The 27,542-nt window shown below is 36.0% G+C and overlaps 1 protein-coding gene across 14 annotated transcripts in view; it reads left to right on the top strand.

The window, feature by feature from the left end:
• Nucleotides 1-27,542, top strand: part of KCNMA1 (potassium calcium-activated channel subfamily M alpha 1) — a 427,658-nt gene that overhangs the window by 283,423 nt on the left and 116,693 nt on the right. For all 14 annotated transcript variants that reach the window (XM_066191493.1, XM_066191492.1, XM_066191496.1 and 11 more), the window contains 7 exons: nt 7,822-7,932; nt 9,753-9,858; nt 11,259-11,341; nt 13,491-13,560; nt 15,227-15,382; nt 23,834-23,943; nt 26,333-26,401. In XM_066191493.1, the coding sequence (XP_066047590.1) occupies nt 7,822-7,932; nt 9,753-9,858; nt 11,259-11,341; nt 13,491-13,560; nt 15,227-15,382; nt 23,834-23,943; nt 26,333-26,401 (705 nt within the window). The remainder of the gene's footprint in view (nt 1-7,821; nt 7,933-9,752; nt 9,859-11,258; nt 11,342-13,490; nt 13,561-15,226; nt 15,383-23,833; nt 23,944-26,332; nt 26,402-27,542) is intronic.

Here is a 27,542-nt window from a genome sequence, read left to right as displayed (position 1 = left end):
TTTAAAAAAAGCTTTTAATTTGACTTTGTTCAGGATTTTTGTCTGTTTTGTAGAATTAATGAGTTAATATTCAAGGGATCATTTTAAAGTGATGTTTCTAAAGTGAAGTACCATAAAAGGATGAAAAGATACCTGCCACTGTCACCATAGCTGGTTTTAGAATAGAGCATTAAGCCTGCGTGTTTGTTCGTGGATTCACACCTCTGGAAAGCTGGAAGGGGCATTGATCACTTTGGATGAATTTCTAAAGTGCTGTAATTCCCTGCTTTTCTGCAATGTTCAGGCTTTGATTCTTTTGAAATAAGGAGGTTTTTTTTCAAGAAAGTCTTGAGTTTGAATAAGTAGATTTATGCTATAGAATTATTTTTTGTGGTGTTTTGGGTTTTACATGTTTGGTTCCAGCCAAAATAGGACTAACAAGGTCATCCGTGTTATTTTAAGGAAAAAAGACCCCCATGTTTATTTTGCTTATTTGTTTATAATAGTCATATTACTGAGGTGTGATATGTGACATGGATAAAAATCCAGATATGTTTTACCTCTACTAATTCATAATTAAAATTTTATTCTGTATTTACTAATTTACTTTTGAACCAAGATTTTTCTTAACTTTCTGTATTTGTGTGTGCATACAATCAGATTGGATTTTAATTCTGTGAAATATTTTCCAGTTCGAGATATTAACTTACTGTAAATCAGTGTGCACAAAGCTCCAGAAAGCCTATGGAAAGAGCATTTGTAAACTGATGAACTCAGCCTGGATAACTTACTGATTTTTTTTTAGTCTTTACTTTAAATTAATGACTTCTTATTCCATGGACTAAATTATTTTTTCTTTTTTGTGCAAAACTGCTTTCAAATCTGATGCAAAGTCGTTATAAGGGCAGAAAGTAGAGCACAGCTTTCCATGAGTAGGTATGGCAGAGAGAACAGGGACCTGCCTGAGCAGGGAGGTTGGTCCAGAAAAGCCTCTGTGGTCCCTTCCAACCTGACCCATTCTGTGATTTTCACCATGTCTGCGTAAATTGCTTCCTTTGTCACCATCGTACAGGTTTCTGCTAGACTTCCTTACAGATTCAAAAGATGTAAAAATAAAGTATCCAGAGGCATTATTATAGTTAATATGTAAGATCAAAAAAATGCATTTTAATGAAATCACAGTCTTTTACTGTTTAAGGTATTGGAACCTCCTGTTTCTCGTCTCTCATGAACTCCTCTGCTTCCCAGAGATTTATTCAGATTTCTTAAATTTACAAGCCATAAATTATCAAATCATCAACGTATCAACAGGAATAATCATCTGTTAGAAATTCCTTCCAGAAGGAAACATGGGATTCAATAACTAAACTTCACAGAGGAAAATAAAAACTGTAGACAGATAGATATGGTAAACAGAAAGACAAACAGATAATTTAAGTTGACAGGCCATATTGGACTCATTAGACACTTGAATTTCATTACAAGTTAGAAAAAAAAAAAAAAGAAAAGTTACGGCTTAACCAAAGAAAAGGTCCATTTGCTGCAGTAATGAGAGGCATAGCTCCAAAGAAAGTGACATTAAATTCTTATATTAAATAATTTGATGCAATATGTAAGATATTATTTTTTCAGTGGGATGAGAATGTAATAAGAGAATGTGACATGGATTACATTATGATCCCAGGGGTGTCTCTCTTTCCCATCTGCTAGCCATTCTTCTAATCCTGCTTTTTCAAATGAAACTTCACTTAGTGATAAAGAAAATCTGATGAGTGTTAAATAGACTGACAGATAGAAGAAATAGGATGAATTTTTTTTCAATTTTGTGTGCATATTAAACTATATCCATTCTTTTGGAAGTAAGAAAGGAAATGTGGGAAGTGACATATAAGAATGTTATGACTTTAAAATGTGTATTTGAGGTCTCGTATCATGTTCCATTCCTACAATAATAGCGCTTATTTTATATTTCTAGTTGAAGTTGTTAAAGTTCCTTTTCTCTGCCTAAACTTAAAAAAAAAAAACCCTTTTGGATTTGGCATCAGATAGCAGTAGTTGCTGTTCAAATTTTGACCCAAGAAAGACTGAATCTGGTTTATAAATCTGCTGATTTACCATATTCTTCAAACTATACAGTCCATGGTGTTCCAGGCTGTGTAATGTGAGATGGCAGAAGTGATTAATTGATCAGCAAATTTTAGAGACTCCTCACTTTCACTCGCGTTCTGTTGCAGAAAATTAGTTGTGACATTTTTGGATGATTTCTGTGGAAAGAAATGCATTGGCTCTGCTCACAGATTAAATGCTCAAAAATCGGAAGATCCTTCCCTAACTCCTGCATTGCTTGCAAAGGATTTAATTATTTTTTGACTCATTGAGCACTTAAAAAATGTGTAAGGTGATTTGAAAATGAGTAATAATGGGAGAAAGCAATGTATTTAATAGAAAATGCTTTCAGTTGTTTTCAAAAGTAAAAGCAGGATGGCTTGTGTGTGTGATATCTGCCACACAAAATGTTACAAAAATGAAGTCCAGGGTTTGGAGGGATTAGAACAGTAGATTAAGGTCTATTTGCAAGTGAGATGCTAATGCTGGAGGTGTAGATTACCCCTGCATTTTACTGTAATCTTTCTAGGATGGGCTCCTTGTGCATGCTGTTCATCAGTTTTTACTCCTGTTTTTAGTAAACTATTCACTTATGTCTTCTGGTGATAGATGTGTGTTGTGCCAACGTTGTGGTATTTTTCATAAAAGCAGAAATACTCAAAATAACATGGCCATTCAGACTCAAAGGATGAATATTCATCCCTTAAGCTACAGTGGAAGCCTCTTAACTAATCCAGACCCTGGAAGAAACAAATCACTGTGCTTTCATTTTATTATGGCTGGTTTGGAGGTGTGCATCAAACAAAGAATATTAACTTTTAGCTTGGTTTATTGAGAAACGTTGGAAAATTCCTTAGATTGTGATCATAAAAATGCAAGATAAATTCATTTAACTGTAACTGAGCAAAGTTTAAATAAAAAAAAGCACCCCAGAGTGAGTCGTGTGGGATGGCATGCATTGCAAACAGACTTGGATGAAAGCTCTTATGTGCAGTTTAAACAAAGAAGTGTGCTATTTATCCTGGATTAAAGGAACTGAAATTCACTCTTGTATTGGTCACAAAGTGATTTAATATTTGCATGAGAGAAAATTTCAAATGCCTGACATTAACAATTTCCTACTGGTGCTAATCTGATGTAGGATCCAGTAGGGTTCTACTGTGCACCATATACTGAATGGAGCTTTTCAAGTGCTTTCTGGTATTACCTAATCCCTTTTTCTTTAGTCATGATTTAAGAGAGAAACCAAAGGCATGGAACCTGGTGTACAGAACAGATAGTTTCTTTCAGAATTAAGCACAGCATCTGCACAAGTCCAGTCTGGTTCCTAAATAGCTGACAGTTGAAGCTATCAGAAATTAACGGAACCTGAGACGTTTTCACATACTGCAGTTACTGTCCTCTGACAGTATGGCCATGTGCTTGTATACTTTTAATGCTGATGCATATTTTAGTGTCTGCAATGCTTCTTAAAAACTGCAACACTTTTGAAATTTTTAATCCTTCAGGAATAGAAAGAATAATGAAAATCTACTTTTGGACAGTTATAAAAGAAAAATGTTTAACTTGCGTGACAGTCAGTTTGCTATATCCTTTAATATTTTCTGCTTGTCTCCTTTTAACTAGAAGATTTATAGAGCCTGATGGGAGAATCAGATTGAGAAATTAGTTTGCAGTTTAATTTTTTTTTTTTTTTTTACTGTACACATTGGCTACATAAGACATCCTTAGAGGATCATCATCCTTGGGCTCAAATCTTCTGTGAAAAAGAAAGGGAAATGCTTCATATTGGGGCTCCACAGCACTTACTACTCTGACAGAGTTAATCTGAGAGAGGAGTTTATATTGAAATAAGAGAAAGACAGAAGCACACACATGAAGTTTTGGTCAGAATCCTGAGTAATGTTTGGTAAATCATGAAAAGCACAACCATCTAGAAACATACTGTAAACTGGTATGTTTAAGAATGCATATCACCAATAGATAAACAAGAAGATCACATATACAGTCTCTGTTGACATTTCTTGACTTCTTTTAATAAGAAAACATGACTGGCATCCATCATTTCTTTCAGCAAAACCTCTTAGACTTTAAAAACTTCTATCTTCTTCAACCACAGCAGCCTGATGCTGATATATAATAAGTTTAGATAGTCGATAGGTGAAGGAATGATCAGAATGCTAAGCAGAAATACCATGAAAACATCTGAGCATATGTATTTGATATAAATATCATAATCTTATAGAGGCATCTAGATCAATATGCACCAGACTTCCTTTAGTTACTTGACAAGTGAGCACTAAGTATTCAACTGAATACTGAAACAGAATTTTGTATTTATTATTTTTAATTTATTAGGAAAGAATAGTTGGAGTGAGTTTTTTCAGGTTCTTTATACTTGTTCCAATAAAATGGATTTTTCTTGCAAAATAAACAGGCAAAAGATTTGCCTTTTGTATTGTGTCCTCTGAAGGAAGAACCATGCAAAGATCCTTTTTAAAGAATCCCATTCACAGTGGATCTGTTTTCATTTAAAGTGCTATTTACATGGTTTAAGTGTATGTTCTCAATTATCTCATGCAAGAAATCTAAATGTTTTAACTTTTGCTCATTTCATTGTTTCACTTACTGAAACAGTTTGTGTCTGTAATAGCTTTGGATTTTTATCACCATTTTTGTTTACTTTACAAGAAGCTGGAGTATTTTTTAGTAAATGGATCATTATGCCAATACTAGGGTGGGAAAAAAAATAGGTACTGAGGAGGATTTCAATTATGTAGAATCACAGTTGACATCAGTGGTGTACATCTGTGCCAATTCTTCATGTTTGAAATATTTTAATATTTTTTTGTATTTCTCAAATTGATTGTGAGAATGCTAAATATGTATGATGGTTTAGCCCATCTTTGTTGATAGAATATGGCTCCTGGTAGGCTTTTGATTATTTGTAAAAAGGTTACTTTTGCAGCATTACAATCATGTAATATGGATTCCCTCTGATACATTAAACCAGTTTCACATCTGATATGTGTACCAATGGCAACTACTACTTAACAAAACCCTTAGCCCTCCTAAATACCTATCAGTAATAAAAATGTCTAAATTCTTAAATCATGTTCTTGAGCATGGCAAGGGACTTTTTTGTTTTTAAAGAATAATAATAAAAAAGGAAATAATAATAATAATGTACTAGTTCTGAGGTTTTTCATAAAGAAAAGCTTAATGCAGAAGTTAGACATTTCTGTTGAACAAATGAATTTAATTCAGTGTCTTTCGACTAACCAACTTCTTTGCGAAAAACAAAAGATGTCCACTATGTTGGCTTTACTTTCTGAGTGCATGGGAAAAAAAAAAAAAAGGAATGTTTAAAAAAAATTGAAAAGAGAATACAATGGTTACTGAAACAAACAGAGGAAGTTATAAATCTTCAAATCATATACAGGATAGATTGGAACATTATAAGCTCTTCAGGTTTTCTTAAATAATATACCTAATAACTCTCTATGGGCAAGTAGGAAATCTGTTTTCAATTTCTTTTACTTCTAAGCAAAAATATAATTTATGTTGAAGGAAGTTTTTTTTGGTGGGAGTTTTCAACCAAAAATAAATGCGAGTATCCTATCAGAAAATATTCCTTGAAAGCAAGGAGGTTATGTTGCAGTCACTGTTCAAGACGCTGCCTTGCACTGTATAATAGCAAAGAAGAGGAACATATTGTGTTCAACTCCACATCAGAGTATCAAATGAAACCACAATGCAGATGCCTTTTAACGCTCCAAAAACTATTAGTCCTGATACCCAAATGCAACAGTTTTTGGCAGCCAAATGTTTTTTTTTCACTGGATTGTTGAGTCCCTACTCAGTGAGAGATTGTACCAAATGCACCTGCTTTTAGCAGGAGCTTTTTGTAGCAAATAACCTCTAGAGGTATCTGAGAGCATGACTTACTTTATAATCTTTTTAATACTCTGATAATTCCTTCTGCAATACAGTATTTTGGGTTGCACAGCCATATTTTTAAAATGTGGACTTTAATTAATGACAGAAAAGAACCCATATTAAGTGAAATCAGTCAGGGAGGTAATCAGCTTTCTCCATAGGAATGCAGTGTATCAGAAGAGCATTCAGCAAGAGACCCAGCTAAAGCTAACAGCACTGGATCTGTACAAAGGACTTCCCCTACAGTCAGGATTTATTTCTGCTATCAAAAGCAATGTATAAGCTGTCCAGATGGAAAGTTCTATTTCTTAATAGTAATAGATGGAGACATTTGAAGAAAATAATACCCATAGTTTAAAATCAGTCATCTTGGAAAATGTGCACAGACAGTATAAGCAATACAAATTATTATTTTTAGCTGCTATTTATAATTTTGCTGGCACTTGGGTTTTGATGGGTTTTATAGTCAGGAAAAGTATTGGGTACCACCAGACAGAAAGAGCTTACCTCTATGTTAGTGTAAGGTAGTGAGCCAGATAGTCTGTTCAGAATTTACATCAAGTAAACTACTAAGGTCTTAAATACGTCTTCAGAAACTGAAGCTTCCTGTGGCTTTCCATTGCAGTTTTATGCATAACAATGCACTAAGTCATACATGTGCGCCTCAGGCAGCTGGCCATCAGGGAAGCAGGTGAAGAGTCTTTCTGGTGGGGGCAGTGTGGGCATGGTTCTCCCAGTACCCAGCCAGCTGCAAACTCTGCCAGGTTGCAAAGCTCCCAGAGGAAACCTCTGGAGAACCCCTTGCCCTAAGGAAAAAGGCTGACCTGATAGATTTTACATCTTGTTTTCTCATACTGTGCTTACCATCTCATAAAACAGGAAAGCTTTAACTTGTGTTTTTAAGTGTTTCTGGTTCAAGGGCATTTATTGCACCCAAAACTTATGTTTAAAAAAACCAAAAAAATGGCAAAGTGGAAACTATGAATAGTAAATTTAGCAATAAACATTCATGTATCAAGTTCTATGTTAAATACAAACCAGCATAGCCAGAGTCTCTTAAAAACTTATATTTCTTGCTTGGTAAATAAAATGAAACAATTGAAATTTTAGATAGCTGCTATTTCCAAAATTGCGTTTGAGTCCTGGTGATGTCATTAAGTACTCATGTAAAAGGAGTTACCATATTTCAAAATAAATGTTTAGCACACTCTGCTCTGCCAGAAAAGTGGTAATAGTAAACAATGACTTTTTGTTGTAAAGTACTCTCCTTCTAGGATTTATGGTAGGAAGAAGACTTATTTTCTTTCTGCTTATGGCCTTTAATTGGCAAGCTTTGTGCTACCTTCTTTGTCATAAAAGTTCACTTCAACTACAGAAAAATTTGGAATCATTTTAGGGACATTTGCTGTCATAACCCAAAAATGTAAACAGTAAATCTCATTAGAAGAGTTAAAGATATCAAGAAAGATGTGTAAAATGAAGAAATATGACTTTGAAAGGGACTGGTTAATACAGTGCATAAACATATATATAACTGATCCTACATACTCTTAAATGGGAAATACAGCATGGGCAAATGGCTTTGCAGGTGAGAGCGTGTATATATAAACATTTGCAGTTGCAAAAAACCTTTTGGAATTGATGTTTTTCTTCTCTGACTTTGTGGAATGGGATCTAGAGAAACATCAAGAAGAGACTAATGCTCTTTTTTCTCAATAAGTTACCATTTCCATCTCTGCTTGCCTGCTTGCTTGTTTTACCTTCTTTGCAAGAATAACTCTGATTTTTCTGTAACAGGCACATAGTTGTCTGTGGTCACATAACACTTGAAAGCGTGTCAAACTTCCTGAAGGACTTCCTGCACAAGGATAGGGATGATGTCAATGTAGAAATCGTCTTTCTGCATAAGTGAGTAATCTTTCAATATTGGTCTTATCTGTTACTAAAACTCATTAAGTTAAGCTGTATCTTCTGGGAAGACGGAATATTTAAAGCTCCAAATAACCATAAAATTAATATTTGCATTTATGTTTATTAACAATATGTCTTGGGAAAAGTTTTTTTCTGCATTTTCCATAACCCCCTACTAAGTATATTTGTTTCAAGCAGACAGACTTCAGACCCAGTTGTCTTGTTTGTGAGGTACATAGCTAAATGCATAGTTGAAGTGCGGAATCAGGTTATTAAATAAAAAATAATGAAATGCAAATAAATACATCAGATTTTTATTTTAGTCGTAAATATTCCTAGGGAAACTACCAAAATTAATAACATCTGTAAAACCAATGAAAAACACTGTATGTTGTGCAAACTTATAGTATCTGGAAGTACCTTTTCACCCTGGATTTCTCTAGGAAAAATGTTTATTTCAAATTGCAGAGTATTTATAAAATAAAACATGTTGGTGCAGATTCAGTTTTAATATAACAGACACTTTACAAATATATTGATGATAGAAAATAAATTCTTACCACAGTGATAATCAGTACTGCTCTTTATTACGTTACATACACACACACATAAATCTACACGCAAGTGTTATCTTGCCTTTTTCTGATGTAGAATTTGGAAAGATGTCGTAATGAGGTTGGTGTTTCTTGCAGGCTTTACATGATGTGTAAGTTATTATTAATTTAATAAATAATACAATGCCAAATAGCCATTCCTAGGGGAGGAACTGCTGGAAAAAGCCATGTGATAAGAGACAGTATCTTTCCTGTTCTGTAATGACACCTACTTAAAAGAGTTGCAAGTTATAAATAAGTGATATATTTGCATTCAGCAATGCATTCTGCAATTTTGTCAAAGAAAATGATTAAAAAGTTAAGGAATAATCTGTGATGACTCAACAGTGGAAGCTGAAAATTAAGAATCAGCAGCACTTGCACATTTTTTTTAATCTAGTTCTTTCAATTTGGAGCGATGATATCCTCAACTAACTACATCATTTTTTTGCATTTCCTCTCTTTATAATAACAAGTGACTGTGAAAGGAGATTGGAGATCAGGATTTCCACAGTGAAAATATATGGTGATAGGAATAAGGAAACTGCACATTCACATGCAAGTACTTTAGCACCTTGCTACTCGTTTGTGCCTGTAGTTTTTAAATCCCTTCTATTTTAATGAGTGGCACCAGAAAAGATATTTACAATGTTGGTGCCATGTTACATAATTGACAGTAATCCATTTAATCTTTCTTTTGTTTGTGGCAAAATGAAATGAGACAGAAAGTCATGACATCATTATGTTTATTTTAATTGTAGCTCATATAGGCCACAGGATCCCTGTCTGGTTTCTTTTTCTGGTTTTTAGTGATCTTGCACTGAGCTGTTTCATTCAACACAGTCAGATGTTGAGGGAATGGTGCAGCATGCAGAGGATGGTTTTGGTACTGTATAATTTCTGGGTAGAAAGCTGGGAGAGGATGTTTTCAAATGTTTGCACCCATACTTCTGGATTCACATCCCTTGGAAATGTACACAGGATGAACATGGAGAGTAGCGCAAGGTGGGCCAGAAGCACTGCAGACAAAAGTAAGGAAGTGAAAGCAATGCAGTGTTTATCTTTTATGTAAGGCACACTGTTTCCACGCCACAGAAAAAGCATCAGCAGAAGTCTGAATATCTAAAATAAATAGATGGGTGAGTTCGTAAATGCAGGAAATGGAGCAGTTATGGAAATTGACTTCTCATTTGCTCTTGTGTTTTCTTCCTCTTTCCAATGCAGTATCTCCCCTAACCTTGAGCTGGAAGCTCTTTTTAAACGACACTTCACTCAGGTGGAATTTTATCAGGGTTCAGTCCTTAATCCCCATGACCTGGCGAGAGTGAAGGTAACAGCTCTATTGTTCTGTTCTCCTGCTAATTGACCTTTTTCTAAGTACTCCTTGCATTATTTGGGAAAAAAACCACTGAAGCCCTTGTTCATGTAGCCCCAAAAGAATGTTTTTCCGTCTCTCTTATCTTAAGTAATAAATTATATCTATCCTAGTTAATCTTTTTCTCTGATGTCTTTAGATCTTTAAAGCTACAGCAACAATGACTTAAGATAAATTGTCTGTCATTCCATTGCACTCTCTATGAAGTTTTCATGGATGTTTCATTCAAAAGTGTATTTTACATTAATGTTTGATATAGCAAGATATGGTCTTACAGTAATTGCTTAAAATGCTGTTGTCTTAACTTACCAAAAAAATTTAAAAATATTTTTTTGCCCTCCAAACCCTTTTTCTTTTGTCTAGAATCCTGAAAGAAAACTGCAAGTTAATATTTTTGGTAGATTGAATTAGATGGTTTTGCTTACTTAGATATTTGTTTTCTAGAATTTCTAGATGGTAAATTATTTTGTTCTCTTAAAGCATGAAGCTTATAAAAAAGAAAATTATAGAAAAATCAAGTTGTCAGATACATCGCTAACTTTTTTTGTTTTTCTTCCCAATGGAATGTAAACTGGCTACTTAAGCCAAGAATATTTTAGTACAGTGTTATTAACACTTACTGGAGTACTAATGATGTCTTTTGTCCATTTTGACTGCAGAAATTGCTTAAGCTTTTTGTAGCCCAATGCACACTATTTCAGTTCATCAGAGCATGTTCTAATTATGGCCATAAAATCGTGTATTCTTCTTCTGTGTTCTGTATTCCACCCTTCTTTGTCTTGATATTTGGTTGTATACACTGGAAAATGCTTTTGTCATTTGCTTTGAGTTCTGTAAAGCTCAGGTTTGTGTGAATCTATAGGTCCTGTGGGTAGATCAGTTGTCCTCCTCTTGCTTTCTATATCTGGTGCTCAGATTCTAAATCAGTTCAGCCACCTCTTCCTGTCTTGAGTAGGAAGGTACTTTAATTCCCAAACAAAGCTGCAGGACTCTGGGAGCACTGTACTGATGTAACAGGAACTTTCCATGGATTTAGAAGTCTAAATTCTAGTATCTGTTTTCGAAAGATTGACGTTACCACCTTTTGTGGCTCAGCTGATGCAAAGTAAAAGTTGTCAATTGAACTGCTGACCTGCTGTGATCATCATAAGCAAGTTTCAAGAAGTTCTCTGGGTACATGAGAGTGGCTGTAATCACTGCCATGTAATCATGTTAGCCTAGAAATGTTCTTGATTAGCAGTATTGAGAGCTGACACACTCACGCATCCAGTGCTGGATTTCCTGATAGCTTATGAGGAAAGAAGAGCTGGAAAGAGATGTTGCTTTATATGTTTCCTTTTTCTTTGGTGTCTCAGATAGAGTCAGCAGATGCGTGCCTAATCCTTGCCAATAAATACTGCGCTGACCCAGATGCTGAAGATGCCTCCAATATTATGAGGTAAACTCTGTAGTTTTTTACAGCTTTTTGGTTCTTAACTCTGATTAGCTAATTTTATATCTGATCTGTTGCACTTAAAGAACATTGTAGGATATATATATATATGACTTTTTAAAGGACAAATTAAAAGATCCTCACAAAAGTCCAGAGGTGAGAATACCCTAAATTCCTACCTCAACTGTTTCATCTGTCTTTGGTGTGTCAGAAAAGGCACTTGGAGCACAGGCTTTGGTACTCTTAGTTGTTTTGCAGGAGCTAGGGTTTGAATGTTCCTAGCTGAGCACAGAGAGGAAGGGAAATGCAGCGAGGTTGTTGCAACAATACATGGCAAAAGTGCATGCACTGCAGGGGCTGCTATCAGCACCTTCAGTGCTTCATTCCCTGCTGCTCCTGGGTGCATCTGCTCCTACAGGTAAAGCACTGCTTAGGAGATAGCCAAGTATACAGGGGGGTTATCTCCTGTCTCCATCCTGCTTTTTTGACACTGAAGACCAATCATTGCTTGCTCTGATTGACGAGGCATTTATGACATTGGGGACCACCAGATCTCCTCCTGCTTTCCTCTGTATCTCTGAAGGGAGGAGATGAAAATGTCAGTCAGTAGATGGCAGCTAGAGTTACAACAAACCTAAGCCATTCCATTTTTTGTTTTGTTCATACAATCCTAGTTTTAATGAGACCAGTCTCCTTTTTAAAAATAAAATCTCAGTCAGTGTCTGATTAAAAATGTTCTCTAGTATTGGATTGGCCAGTGGTATAAACAGATTTTACTGGCTTTTCAGATGTTTGCATGCTGTGTACTGAAGTAATGGGAGAAATAAAAAAATGCTGCTAAAATTGCTCTTCTGGAAAACTACCACTGTGTGCAAGCGACATAGCTATCTATGAAAGATGCAAGGCTAAACTATACTTAGCTTCATTTTACAGACATGGTTTGAGTTGCAATGCAAGAAACTTTATTTTGACATTGATTGCATAAATATATTAAAAATATTCCTGTCACAGATTGATGAATTCTTAGTAGATTTAATACATTTGATGTAATAAAATGCAAAAATTTTAATCTGAGAGTGGAATTCTCTTGTTTTCTCACAATTTAAATAAAAATGAATGTTAAATTAAGTAATTCAAGAAATGGAATATTAGAAGAAAGAGTTGTTAAAATAATGCAATTTTTAAAATGTTTCATGTTCTAGCTATGATGAGCTTAAAAGCACAAGCCAGACCAGTAGTTTACAAGATAACTTTCTACAAAACACCAGTGTGAACATTTATGGCATTCAGTCTTATGAGACTGATGATTCCGTAATAAGTCTGATATATTTTTATTATTTTATCTCCTTTTTTTACCTTTAGCTTTTAAATACAAGACTTTTTTTTGGCTGTTCATCTCTTTAATTTTACTCGATGCTTTTTTATAGCACATTATCGATTCCTGCATTCCTCAAACTTTTTTCTTTCCAGACACTTAAAATCTGTGCACAGTTGAGTTTATCTTAGATTAATTAAATAATTTAGAATGCAGAAAATGTGCAGATTATGAAAGTAGCCCCATGTTTTATACATTCAGCATTCAGCTATCAGTTTTTATATTGATCTTTGGATTAATCCATCAAAATTAAGATGAATTTGCATGTGTAACAAAAAAATCATTACTCAAAGTTTTTTGGTATTATGAATGTCTAGCAACTATAAATAAATAATGTGGGATGGGGCAGAAAGAAATCAATTTTTTCAGTAATTTATCATTGGAAAATTTGATCCAGTATGTTGATTCAAAGACACGAAGATAATCACTGAGGATGATGTAACAATTCCAACTGCATTATTGTCTTAACAGAATGAGTGTCTGAACAGAGCTGCTAAAACAAGTCACTTTTTCTGCAAACTCCGTAAGAGCAAACCAAGTGAATATTTCCTGGGCCTTATTGCTCTCTAGTATTCACCACTAATTCTTACCTCAGTTTGACTATGTGTACATATTTCAAAGGTCTGACATTAGTCAGATTGCTTTACAGGTAGATGAATAAGGGAGTACAGTTTTAATTGTGGGTCTTGACAGCACAGTGAAATAGAGGTATTTGCATGCATTATCCAAATACCTTATCAGTTAAAAGTTATTTTAATAGGTTTTTCCTTTTCTTTTTAGAGTTATTTCCATAAAGAATTATCATCCGAAGATAAGAATTATCACTCAGATGTTGCAGTACCACAATAAGGTAATGTGACGGCCACTGTTTCTTTTCAGAGTTTTTTGCTACGTTGCATTCACTCATACATAATTTTTCTAGTTCCAGTAACAGCAAGCATTTTTCTTTCCTAACTAAAATGTCTTAATAAACCTTGTCATGTAATCCAGTTACAAAGTAATTTAGTTTTATTTGTATATGCAAGGGACTTAATCGAAATCTTGACATTTATTAGTTGCCTCAGATCTAATTCTCAAAGTTAAAGTGTCCATAGTTGTTATTGATTCCAGATAACCTTTCACCACTTCAATTCTGTAAGTTCTGCTCATTCTGTCTTATTGGAGGTTATTGTGATTTTTGATTCTGGTGTCACCATGTAGACCTGAAATTGCCAACCCATAGGTACAAAATAAATAAATTTATGTGTTTTTTAATGTAAAACATAGCTCAGTTGTGGAATTCATTGCTAAGAATATCGTGATGTTCAGAATTACAAATCCACTGTAGAAAGAAATATGAAAAAAATTTTGACGATAATTTTGTGACCCTTAAACACAATTAAGTCAATTTATTTTCAATCCTGAGATGAGGAAGTCCATGAACTGCTGACTAACAGGGTAAGGAAGGATATATCAGATAACGCAGTACTGATTTGTGCCCTGCTTTTTTTATTAGCTCTGAAAGAATCAACCACTGCCCAGTGTCTGAGAAAAGGCTTGACTGGGTAAACCTTCATTCAATGAAATACTAATAAATCTAGTACTAGGAAGGTTTGATAACAACTCCTTATACCTGTAACCTGATGCTAGAACAAGAAAAACTATTGTTTCTTGCTATGTCCTCTTCCTGTATGTTATAGAAGAAGCCTGTCTTTTTATAGAATAAAAGCAAGGTTTTTCTCTGCTTTAAGCAGCCACAGAGAGGAATTGTTTTTAACTACTGCAGTTTGTTTTCTATTCCAATGGTTATGTGTTCAAGAATAGCTTTTATTGAAGTGCTGAACTGTGGAATTAACTTAGGAAGGAAAAAAAGGAAGAAAGATTCTGTGCTTCCTTGTATCTGTGCAAATGTAACAGTTACATGTCAGAGAAAATCCAACAGAGTTATGCCAATAACTGAACAACATTTATACTTATCTAAGTGATCAGTTTCAATACTACAGGTGTCTTGCTCAGTTATTTTCTTCATTCTTTCCTTATAAATAACTTTCTTAGAAAAAAGTTTGGATTTTCACTGTCAAGTACTGTTCTTCAGGGTGGAAGAAATGAAATAGACAAGACAGAAGATGTTGTATACGTTTTTATAGTATCCTTTAAAGGTTGCAGGTTCACATAAGTTGTAATCTAAGTTGTATTAGCTTCCTGTATATGATGTGTGTTCCTTATCAGTCAGACAGTAGGTCAGAGTGCTGTAAAAGGAACATGCAGAAGGGAAGGAAAGCTTTACAATATTCTGCTTGTTCAAGTGTGAGGATGGACCTGATAGAGTGCCACAGCCAGCATGTCTTGAGAAATGTGGGATTTTATCTCTGGTAGGTAAGAGTGGAACATTTCTTAGCATAGAATTAAGCTCTGAAACACTTGAAGTGCTTCTGCCTACTCAGAAAAAGTCAAGGCATTAACAGAGAAAATCATTCACTGTTATCTTCTATTTCTGGTTCTTCACCTGCGGGATATTTTGTTTGTTTGTTTTCCAGGCCCATCTACTAAATATCCCAAGCTGGAACTGGAAAGAAGGGGATGATGCAATCTGTCTTGCTGAGCTGAAGCTGGGTTTCATAGCCCAGAGCTGCCTGGCACCGGGCCTTTCAACAATGTTAGCCAACCTCTTCTCTATGAGGTCATTCATAAAGGTAATGCCTTGTCTCATTAGAACATATTAGTCTGCAATTCAGGTTGTCAGAGACTGGAGTAGAGAACATGACTCAAATGTGAAACAGATAGAAAGACATTAACAGATTGTGTAAGACTGAAAAAAACAGCGCACGCTTCCATGCTAAGGTTTTTTGCCAAAAAGTGGTCAATAAGCCAGGTTCTATCAATTTGTGGGTTTTATTCAGCAAGTGTCTGGCCTTTAAAATATTTTCCAAATCATCATCCATTTCCAGGGAGATATTTCTGCCATTTTGTGTTTTTGCTTGATTTTGGACAAACCACATGTTTGTCTGTGAGAAAGGTTGCTGCTGCTAAAACAAAAATATGATTTATCTTAATCCCATGTAGCAACAAAGTGCCAAGAAAAAGGGTCTGGTCATTTTGGTCTTTTTCATCAAGAGACTAGTGGACCTCTGACTGTGAGTAAATAAGAAACATGTGCTAGAACTGAGGCCCAAACTTCCCACACCATCATTCATGTATTTGTTTCTCCTCAGTCTAAAAGGGCTCTTTTGGACTTAGATTGCAAAATTTTAACCCAGTTAGACTTCTGTGGCAGCTGTACTGGTTCACTGGACCAAGGCCTCGGTTGCAGCAATCATTGCATCCTTTCCGGTGCATTTCAGGGGCACTGATTCCAAACACAAAGGGTGGGCAGTTTCCAGTCTCATGGGTGTTATTGATGGGGTGGGAAACACTGGAGTAAAAGGTAAGCCATGGTCTACTTCAAGTCACTTGTACAGGTAAGCTAAAAATAAAAATATCCTCATGTCCTCAGATGACAAAGCCAGGATTGTTCTCTTCAGTGTGCATATGTTGCTGCAGGACAGTGAGTCTTTATTTGCTTCTTATAAATTCCTGCCATTATTATGAAGGTATCCTTAGAAGACTGCAGGCTCCCATGTGTCAAAAATATTTCATACTATTGCATTTAATCAAAAAGGCCAGTTTTCAATATGGAAACAGGTCTGGGCTCTGCACTTTACTGCCTGGAGTTACAATAGTTTCATCTTTATTCATCTTTATTCATGTTCTAAAGAAAAGAAACTACCGAAAGAAACAGAAAAAGAGAGTTGTTTTACTTCAGCAAACCGGGAATCTGTCTGTGACTCCTCAGCATGTGGCCATTTGGATATTAATCCTTTCTACCTATACCCCAGAAGAAAACAGTATCTCTTGTGAACATCATTCTCCTTGCCAGTCAGTTTGTTCTCTCTCTCTCTTGCCTCCTATGGTAACCCAGGACTCTCAGGAGTCTCAAACATTTGTAATAGTGACACTAATGTATGCAAATTACTGAGGCAGCCTGTTGTATGAACTCTGTCTTGTCACCAGAGTGCATGTGAAAATTTTGCTGACCTTCTGTCTTTCCAAAGTATGAAGGGGTCAGTTTTCTCATGGAGGAGATCCAAGAGTGTGGGTATCCTCAGAAGCCTTAGTCTTAATTCAAGCTATTTTAATACTGAATTTAAACAGTGAGAAAGTGGAGAGATTCATGAAATGATAAAGTGAACAAATGTCTGACTGTGGGGCAACTGTATCACACACATTTATGGTCTGGATTTTTATCTAAAAACATTTAAAGAAGTCAAAACCTGGATAAATACAGGTACCATGTTTCCAGAAGATGTATCTAACCACTTCTGCCATTATCTTAGCCACCTATGTTTTTTTTTAATTTATTTTATAATACATTTATGTAACAGTTCCAGTATAAAGTTACTGATTGGATCTCATTGATGAACAGTTTTAAGCTGAAGGCTCAGCTTTGCAAGGTGATACTCAAATTGCATCTGAGTATCTCTCTGTAAACAGAATAAGCATAAAAATAGCAATGAATTTAATTTGGGGAAAGCTGTCAGTGTCAGTTTTTCTCTTTGTCTGATTACATACAGTTATAAACAGAGTAATTTGCAGACATACCTTTACTTGTGTGACTTCAATTGTCATCTTCGCGTGCCACTGGGATGAAAAAACGCCATAAGAGAGTGCATTAAGATTGCAATACTCTGTTAATACTGGTTAAAAATATGTTTGTCACATAGTTAAGAGTGAATTTTCTAGGCAAGTAAAATGCACATCTTCACTTCCTAAGATCTCTGACTAATTCAAAATCTGTAGGCAAATAAATGTACAAGAATTGAGACACATTTATGTGACTCTAACTCTATTGCTGATAACAAAAGGTTTGTTTATTTAGCTGAAAGGATGTTCTTTCTCATGTCTGTCTCACTCTAAAAACTTGAAAACTTACTGAATAGTGGCTGTGAATCAGCAGTGCATTGTAGGAGAGCAGCTACATTGATTAGAAATGCTAAAAAGGACTCTGTTGAAGAGAAATATGTTCATTCCCTAAAAGAACTTTCACCCCTTTTCAGGAAGAGCATTCAATTTAAGTCAGACCTTCATAAATTCCTTGGGTAAACATTATTAGTGGAGTCTCTCACCAGTCAGGAGATTGCCAGGAAAGTGTACAGAAACTTCTGTATTTTTTTAATGAAAGTTTGAAATGTGTATTTGTTCCACCTCCATAGTGTGATTAGAAAGTGATTTAATGTCCCATAAATGTTTGGTCAGTCAAACACGAATGAACATGATTGATGGTGACATTGCACACATTTAACTCATAATGTGTTACTTTACAGCAAAATTATTTGTGTAAAGAGTCTGCTCAGTGTTGGAAGTAAAACCAACTAAGAAACCTCAAAATATTATATTTGTTCCTAATATTTTCCTTTTGGTTTTAACAATGTAATATCATCTGGAATCCTTTATATTCTCTTTGGCACCAAACTGAACAAAAAGAAAATCAGCTCAAAATGCTAATGTTCTGTAAACACTTAAAGACAGATAGATTGCACCAAACTATATGCTAAAGAAAAAAAACCCCACAAAACTTTACAGCTGTAAACTGTATTTTAATGATCCAGTCTTCTTATAACATAGACTGTTACTGTTGTGTTAAAAAAAGGAATTTGGACTCTTTATTAACTTGCACAGTCTCAGAAAAAGATGGAAACACTGTACTGTACTGCAAATTCTGTGTTGTTTGAATTAGCAAGTGCATGCCAGAAGTCTGTCTATATGAAAAACATTGCTAAAAGCAGATACATGGAATAATAGGCAGAGGTGATCAGATTTTGTCCCTGTGTATGGTCCTACAATCCTACACTCTACAACCTGCAAGCCTAGTTGGAATTGTTGTGTAAATTAATTCAATGTGGAATGTGGTACTTGAGTGTAACACAAGTCTACAGCCAAATTAGTTTTGTCTTTGCTCTATGGGTAAGACAACCAGTACACCTCATTCCAGATCTGAAAATTATCTAGAGCTGTCTGTATTATCCTCTAAGCTATTTTGAGAGCCGGAATGTTTTGTGGCCTTTTGGCAGCTTTTGCTCACACCTACACATATGCAGTGTCCACTTTACATTCCTTTCTAGTCCAGGCTGAAGGAGACACAATAAAGCCACACAGATTTACATCAGTTGGGTGCTTACCTATCCTGATGACAAATCAACTTATTTGCTATTTATTTTTGATGACCTAAGCAGCCTTGGACTGTTCTAAGGTCTGGAACTGGAGTAGGAACAGGGAATTCCTTGACATGTAGGCGGGCTTTAAAAGGGGAGTGAGAAGGAAATGCAACGTCTTGATTTATTGTGAGGTTCTTCAGGAAGCTGCATAATTAACTGATTACATGATCTTAATCTCAGGACCTAGACCAAATAATAAATGTAGCTTGTTACCAAATACATTTATCTTCAAAGATCATGTAAAGATCTTCCTGACTGTAGTGTTTTAAAATCATTGATTCTAGGAATTAAAACCTGTCGTGGTTTAAAACTGTTTGCTATGTACGTGTAATATCAGTCCTTGTGATAAGAGTGTATTTGTCTTGGGCTAAAGTCTACCGTGGGACTTCATTTTCAGTCAATCATTTGAACAGATCAACACCAGTCTATGCTTTGCCTCATGGCTGCATAGAGATCTTGCCCTGTTTTGTATATTTGAAACTACTAGAAGTAGAGCCTGTATGCCTTTCAGTTCAAATCCATCAAGGCCAGAAGCTAAAAAGGAATTAGATGTCATTATATTTTAAGGATACTCTCTCTGCCTTGACCCACTACAAAATTCTGCATTAGTATAAATGAGGAAAAGTGCATAAATCTCATTTGTAATTAGAACTAATTGTAATTAGCATATTTGGTGTTTTATAAAATATACTCTTTTTATACAAATTTTAAAAATCATCCTTGCATACAGAAAGCTGTGGAAATTGTTGACTGAGATTGTAAAGTCATCATAGTACTAAGGATATTTGTTAGCTTTGATTTCAGCAGCCAATGGAATTGAGTAAAGAGGTAGTTGATAATTTATAATTATTAAGGAAATGAAATTTTAGGACTGTAAATCTAAGAAGCTTCACTCTATGATATGATCATAAGAACTGCTTTCTGCCAGTTACTTTTCTGTCAGATTTAGATATCCATATGTAAAGGCATAAGAAAATTAGACATTTACTCAAGCAGTTTGGGTGGACTGAAAGGGCATTATAGGTGAATGGGAGGAAATATTTTAACTACATTTTTTTCAATGTACACTTCCTTTTCAACTGCCAATCAAGACTATTCAAGGTCATATTGAATTAGGACAAGGGGTTATAGCTTAAAACTGGCAGAAGGCAGGATTGGATTAGGTATGAGGATGAAACTGTTACTGTGAGGGTGGTGAGGCACTGCAACAGGTTGCCCAGAGAAGTAGTGGTTGCCTCATAGCTGGGAGTGTCCAAGGCTAGTTGGGTGGGGCTCTGAGCAACCTGCTACAGTGGAAGGGATGCCAGCCTACAGCAGGTGGGGTTGAATGAGGTGGTCTTTAAGGTCCCTTCCAACCCAAACCATTCTGTGATTCAGTGGATGCTTTCTTTTCGTTCTCATCTATATTGTTTGTGATGGAGAATTGTAACATTAAACATCCTCAAAGGCTTTGTCCTGTTCTGTGCTCTTTCCATGGTAGTGAGCTCATGAGCTGATTTTACTCAATGCTAAGGAGCAGATTTACATCTGCTTTCACTGTGCTATAAAGGAATTGTATATCCACAGTCCTTTCCCTTGCAAAATGCAAGGAAAAATCCTAGGTCACACTGGAACTCTAGCATTTGTTCTCTGTCTTGATAGTGATATGATCAAAAAGAGATTATATAGCATGGTCAGGTTCAGATCCACTCAATCTCTTTCCTGTGACTATTTATGTCATTACACTGAAAAGCAAATGCTATGAGCAAGATAGATCTTTTGGAGCTACAGAGCTCCTGATAATTACACTGCTGGGTGTAGGGATTGGGTATATTAAAGGTTTTCATTTTCTTCTGACAATACTGATGGTTGTGCTTGCTAGAGCTACATCATTTTTTCATATCTCTGTCACCATGTCTCACTAGGAAATGCTTGTATTATGTAAATATATTTGCTGATAACAGTATTGTATCTATATATAAGATAGAGGAGAGCAGAGGAGTATCGTGACTTAAAAAAAGATTCAGATGAAAATTACATTTCTTCTCTTGGACTCCAATGTGTAATTTTCTAGCTATTCTTCATATAGGCTATTGAAGCAGTGGATAATTTGTTTTATGACTATCAGGAGACAGAATTGCAGTGTGACTTAGTCAGGAAGAGATAATCATGTGTTTGCAGTACTAGAGAGGAATCAGGAAGATACCGGTTGAAGTTGTTGTGGTAGTATGACCCATTTGGGATCAGTTCCATCAGTTACCTAAACTTCAAAATATCATCACAAAGGCTTAAAGTAGTCAAGAGTACAATGACTCCTGAAGTATTTTTTCTCACAAAAGATACCAGACAGGTTACCATCTGTCTCAATCACTGGGATTGAAATCATTGGGAAAATGTTATGGTTCAGGTGGAGATAAAACAGGAAGGTCATCTTCAGTCAACTGTTATAATCATCTTACAATAATATTTTATAGCATGTCAAATATCATCAATTCTTCAAATTCTATAATCAACATTTTGTGGTCTCCTAACAGATCCTATCTTAAACACTCCAATAATTAAATGAAGTTAATTTAACACTAACTGGTATCTATGGAGCTTGATCATTGCTTTGTTAATGTTTGGTTTTTTCCAGTCTTTCTTGGTCCTTGACTACGGGTGAATATTTAACTATAGGTTTGGAGTTCCTTCCTCCAAATCAAAACCATCTGCCTGAAGAAAAGAAAGCTAGGGAAGAAAGTAGAAAGGGAGATATGTAATGTATTTGTATATTTTTTCCAACCCCAGGTGGTGTCAATCTAAGAAAAAGCCACAAAATAGACTGAAAGTTACAAACATGCCCTTGTTATCATTACTCTTAGTTTTTTCCAAGCCTGCACTTTATCTCTCCTCTGTATATAGAGTTGCTGATCAGCAACATTTGCAAGCTTCCTATAAATAAAAGGGTTATAAAAAATGTGATATGGCTTCTCTGTGTGTGGTGGGGAATAACACAGTGCAAATCCCTTTTACCATCCCACATGGCCTCTGAATGGTGAAACAATTTCTGTGGAAGAAATTTCTCCTGATTGTTTGCAGCCCACTTGTCAGTCTGTATATGATTTGGAACATCTCCATATTGCAATTTATTCTTGCAGTCGTTCACATCTCCAGAACTAAAGTAACTGATTACTTGGCAGCCTGTCAACAGGAGGAGGGAATAAAACTACAATAAAAAAGCCAACCAAAAAAACAAAACCAAAGAAACAAACAAAGAGAAAAAGGCAAACCCCAAACAAATCGAAAAACCTGAAGACCACAAAAAAAACCCAAAACAAAAAAAAAACCAAACCACCCCCCCAAAAAAAAACCCCACACCAAAAACCAAAGAAAGCAAAAGAAAAAAAAAAAAAGGAAAATCATTAATCATTTTAACTTTTATTTCGCCAGGTTTCTTAACAAGTTACCATCCTTCTGTTCTTTAGAGCATTTTTTTGAAAGAGTGCCTTCTGGCTAGTTTAACATGAGAAAAAGATTGATGAATCCCAAATTAATTATCCCAATTTTGGGACAAAAATGCAAACTTATCTAAAATACTATATTAAGTCCTGTCAAAATACCTCTGGAATACTGATACTTGAAAACTTGAAATTTTTCGGTCCAAGAAAATCATAGAATCACAGAATTCCTCGAGTTTGAAGGGGCTGATAGGAATCATTGAGTCTGATTCCTGGCCCTGTGCAGAACATCCCCAAGAGTCACACCATGTGCCTGAGAACATTGTCCAAATGCTTTTTGACCTCTGTCAGACTTGCTACTGTGACCGCTGCCCTGGGGAGCTGTTCCAGTGCCCAGTCACCCTCTGGTGAGGATCCATTTCCTGACATCCAACCTAAACCTCCCCTGACACAGCTTCAGGCCATTCCCTTGGGCCCTGTTACAGTCACCACAGAGGGCACATCTGTGTCTGCCCCTCTGCTTCCCTTGTGAGGAAGCTGTAACTGCAGTGAGGTCTTCTCCAGGCTGAACAGACTAAGTGACCTCAGCTGCTCCTCATGTGGCTTCTGCTCAAGACCCTTCACCACCTTCATTGCCCTCCTCTAGACACTCTCTAGCAGCTTAATGTCTTTCTTATCTTGTGGTGCTCCAAACTGTGCCCAGGACTTGAGTGAGGCTGCCCTGGTGCAGAGCAGAGCAGTTCCCTTCCTTGCCGAGCTGGTGATGCCTCCCTGACCAAGACAGGCTGAGAAAGTTGGGGCTGTTCAGCCTGGAGAAGAGAAGGTTGAACAGAGGCCTCATAGCAATCTTCCAGTCTGAAGGGGTCTGCAGGGAAGCCAGAGGGGGATTCTTTGTTACAAACTGTAGTGATAGGACAAGGAGTAGTGGGTAAAAACTGGGAGGAGAAATTTAAGCTGGATACCTGGGAGGAATCCTTTACTGTGAGAGTAGTTAACCACTGAAACAGGTTGCCCAGGGTGGCTGTGGATGCCCCAGTTTGGGCAGTGTTCATGGCCAGGTTGGAAAACACCTTAAGCAACCTAGTCTAGTGAGACCTGTCCTTCCCATGGCAGGAAGGCCTGGAACTAGGTGATCCTTAACGTTCTGTGATTCTATTATTTATAAAAAGAGACAATTGGGAAACTTTTTTATCTCATGCTCTCTACAGCTTTATTTCACCCCATACTCAGTGTGCTTGATAAGAATTCAGTGTATTATTTTTGCGTATGATACTTGATTTACCTACTGCAAGGACTCTGTTATAGGGGTTTTTGTTCTGCATTCTAGAAAATCCCTTAAAAATAAGTGACGTTAGTTGCCATAACAGCATACTGACTGACGTGTTTAAATCTGAATCATGTTTAAACAGTTGTTTGTAAATTTCAAAGAAAGCTGTGATTTTTACTCAGAACTCTGCATCTGTTTCTTTGGTTTTAGATTGAGGAGGATACGTGGCAGAAATACTACCTGGAAGGAGTTGCAAATGAAATGTATACAGAATATCTGTCTAGTGCCTTTGTGGGTTTGTCCTTCCCTGCAGTTTGTGAGTAAGTAGAAATACATTTAATATACAGAAGTGTTTCCCTTCTTGCAAAAGAAACCAAATTTTTTTGCATGAGACCTTTTCACTCTGCTAAAGTCCTGATGTTGCTACATCAGATGATGTCTAATAAAATTAACATTAAAGCAATCACTGCATGAAAGTATCTGAAACATTGTAGTGCCTGGTTTGAGGAGAGATTTGTAATTAAGTGATTTTAAATGAAAGCATAAATGTTTTTGGTATTGAATAAACTCATCAATAATATTTTTAAATTGAGTTATTTACTCACAAGTACTATCTTGTTATTTTTCTAATATTCCCATTCTTTGAATAGTGGTGGTCAGCATGACCATCTTGGCTTGTGTTCCATTCCAGGGAAACTATTCATTAATTTAAACATGTCGTGAAGTCATATAAGCAGTGTAGCACCCAGAGCTCTGTGGAAGTGGTTGCAAACCACTTGCAACAAGTGAAGTACGTCAGAGAAGATATGTCTACTCAGATGAGAAGGAAGCACATAGTACATAACCATAGTGGAAGCCATGCATCAGCCTCATTTCTGGAGACTGAAAAATGCTGGTATTTATCCTAGAATGAGTCTGTGAGTGAGAGATTTGTAAGCATAAGATTTGTATAAGTACTAAGTCCACATAATCAGGTTAGTTTAACACACACACATTTCCTCTTTGGCTGGCATTGCTCTCCATTCCAGCCATACTGAAAGGTCACCACAAGGGCTGTGGACAGCTTTTGCTAGGGACTGTGCAAATGCATAAAAAAAAAAGAAACCGACCCTACTTGGATGAGCTTGGTGTCAAACTAGTTAACAGAAAAACTTCTGAAGACTCCATTCTTAGATGAGGAAATAGAGAAGAAGTAAAATACCATCTCTTATGTGAAGGAGGATGAGTATGTTTACACTCCTCTAATTCCCCCACCTTTTCCAATTTTTACAGGAACAAAAACATGGCATAAGAATGAGGGGGAAACAACTGTTAGACAAATATTATCCATTTAGAAATTGTCTGGGATGTAGCTGTGAGAGAGCCCTGTCTTCAATTTGCTGGTAAAGTTAAGGGCTTCTCAATTCATCCTTCTACCATGTCAGCCAAACTGTGTTGAGGGGAAAAGTTTTTTACAATAGGTACAAAAACTTACGTGGATTTCTTGAAACAGGAAATCTCATAGCATAATTCAGAAATGTGTGTTATGTATAGAATGAGTGGTAGCTTGTGCTGTTAACACTAGCTACAGTAATGAAAATTAAATCTCTACACCAAACCGTTTTAAATGTGTCAAGTTTCTATATGAGTTGTAGGAAGATGTGACTGAGACTGTATTTGACATAAAGCTGACATTCATTTATTTGTGCTGGTAGAATGGAGATAAAATAATCAATAACGAAAGGGTGCTTATAGAGATTTAGAAACATGTCTAAACTTTGGAGCTCTCCTCAAGCATTTGGTTATCTGAAACATTAGCAAACAGTGTTAGCTTGTTTAAGTGAAGCAGAAAGATTTATCTCAAATTTTCCAACACACTAATAGCACATTGAAAATTAAAATGTAGTGTTACTTATTAATGAGTTTACTGCATAATTATTTTCATTGCTGTAAGAACCGACTGCTCAGTTTCTTGAAGTACTGAAGGACAAGGACAGCACAATGTCCATTGCATTGGTCTGTGAACGGGAAATTGAATCAGTGGATAGGCTTGGTGTATTCAGCTACCTGTGAAATATACACTTTGAGAACAGGCTTTGCAGCGTAGCTTTTAAAATTCATGCAGTCAATGACATTTTAAAAGTCTGAAATTAAGTGAAATGTTCTGCTTCCTCAGGTTATTTGTCATAAATGCAAGTCTAGGAATGTGATTCTTTTGTAAATAGGCTGCCATACAGTCTGGATAACAAAGAGCGTGCAGAGACAGTGAGGATGGGACACTCAGTATTGCTGAAGAATTTCAAGCTTTTCATGTCAACACTAGGGTGAAGAATTAGACAAAAACAGAAGTTATTATCTGTCTGCGAGCTCTATTTATAACTCCACCTGTCTGTACTGCGTGAACATGTTCCAACCAATATATTTTCAATATGCAAATGTAGTTCCTAGCATCCTGTGTCCTTGGTTATTGCTGGACCTGGTGTGGATGATGTTGATTGAAGATAAGCTAACCAGTCTGTCTCCCACTAGTGCAGAGCCTTCTAATGTTTAGTAATGCAAGGCTAATCTTCACCCGGGTTCTAGGCCTACCATTCTCTACCCTCAAATTTTCCTAATGAAGCCAGTACATCTCTGGATTGACACTCAGCCTAGTGGTGGGAACAGCCACTAGTCCTTGTGTGGTATTGGTTGTGAAAAGGGACTGACTCCTGGCCTCTTCTCTTCCTGCAGACTGGTGTTTGCGAAACTGAAGCTCTTAATGATAGCCATAGAATACAAGTCGGAAAAACGCGAAAGCAGGTACGTCCAATGCCGCCAACTTTGGAAGTTCTCGAATGCACTGCCAAGAATTCTGCCTGCTTATTTTTTTTCAGAATGAACATAGCTAATCTTTGAAACGTTTCAGAATGTAATTAGCATGCCATTGCCTTGCAGCATTTCACTTAGGACTGAAAGGGACTTACTTCTGCCCTCTTCCTCCCTAAAATTAATGCAATGATAATGTTTAATTAAAAAGGGCAGTAGTACGTATGTCTCATCTCCAGGAGTGATTTTACGTATGGAAAAGCTTACAATTTTTGTGTTAATAGTGTATCACTTTTAATCCGAGGTCCAGCTTACACTACTTTAAAGAGAAAAGTGGAAAACAGATGTGATATCAAAATTTGTTATGGCTACGTGTAATCTCAAAATACGAATTTCATTTAAATAAGTTTGGGAGAAACAATTTAGATACTCTACAGGATAAACAAATAAAGGATAAACATAATATTTAAATGGTATGTGCTCTGACAAAACTTACATGAATGACATGAAACCAGAATAATTTAGCCTTGAAATTAACAATTGGCTGGCCACTTTCATCAACCAAAAAGAAATTTAAAAAATCATTATTTTTAGTACAAATTCCCAGATGGGAAGTGTTTAAAGCTTTTTTTTTGGTGCAGAGGTTCACAGAGACCTGATTGAACATTGGAGTCAATCTTCCATCAACTTGTCCATCAGTGCTTCAAACAATATTCATTTCTATGTAACAAAAATGTTATAAATGTTCTCTGCAACATATGGAGGGTCATATAATAAAAATATCACAACACTGAGTCTGAGAGGAGTTTGATTTTCCTCTTTGTAGTAAACCTGGAGTGATACATACTAGTTCATCTTTTTGGCCACTAATTACCTTTTAGTGGCCAAACAGCACTTTTGAGGACAATTGCTTCTTCTCACAGGAGAACCAATTCTTTCAATTGAACTCTTGGTACAGTTTCTGGGGTTTTGAAAGTTTAATACTTAGTATTAACTTTCATAATTTTTCTTTAATAAAAGAATCTATAAAACCTGTGTTAAACATTTGACATGGAAAAAGCAGTGTTACAACTATTTATGAGTATTCCCATGCCCAATAGTTGATTTTTCTGGATTCTTCCATATGTTATAAAAT

The sequence above is a fragment of the Chamaea fasciata genome, unplaced genomic scaffold (assembly GCF_029207755.1).
Source record: "Chamaea fasciata isolate MVZ Bird 193981 ecotype frontalis unplaced genomic scaffold, bChaFas1.0.hap1 SCAF_9, whole genome shotgun sequence".
In the NCBI taxonomy this organism is placed as follows: Eukaryota; Metazoa; Chordata; class Aves; order Passeriformes; family Sylviidae; genus Chamaea; species Chamaea fasciata.
This window is presented reverse-complemented; position numbering and strand designations above follow the sequence as displayed.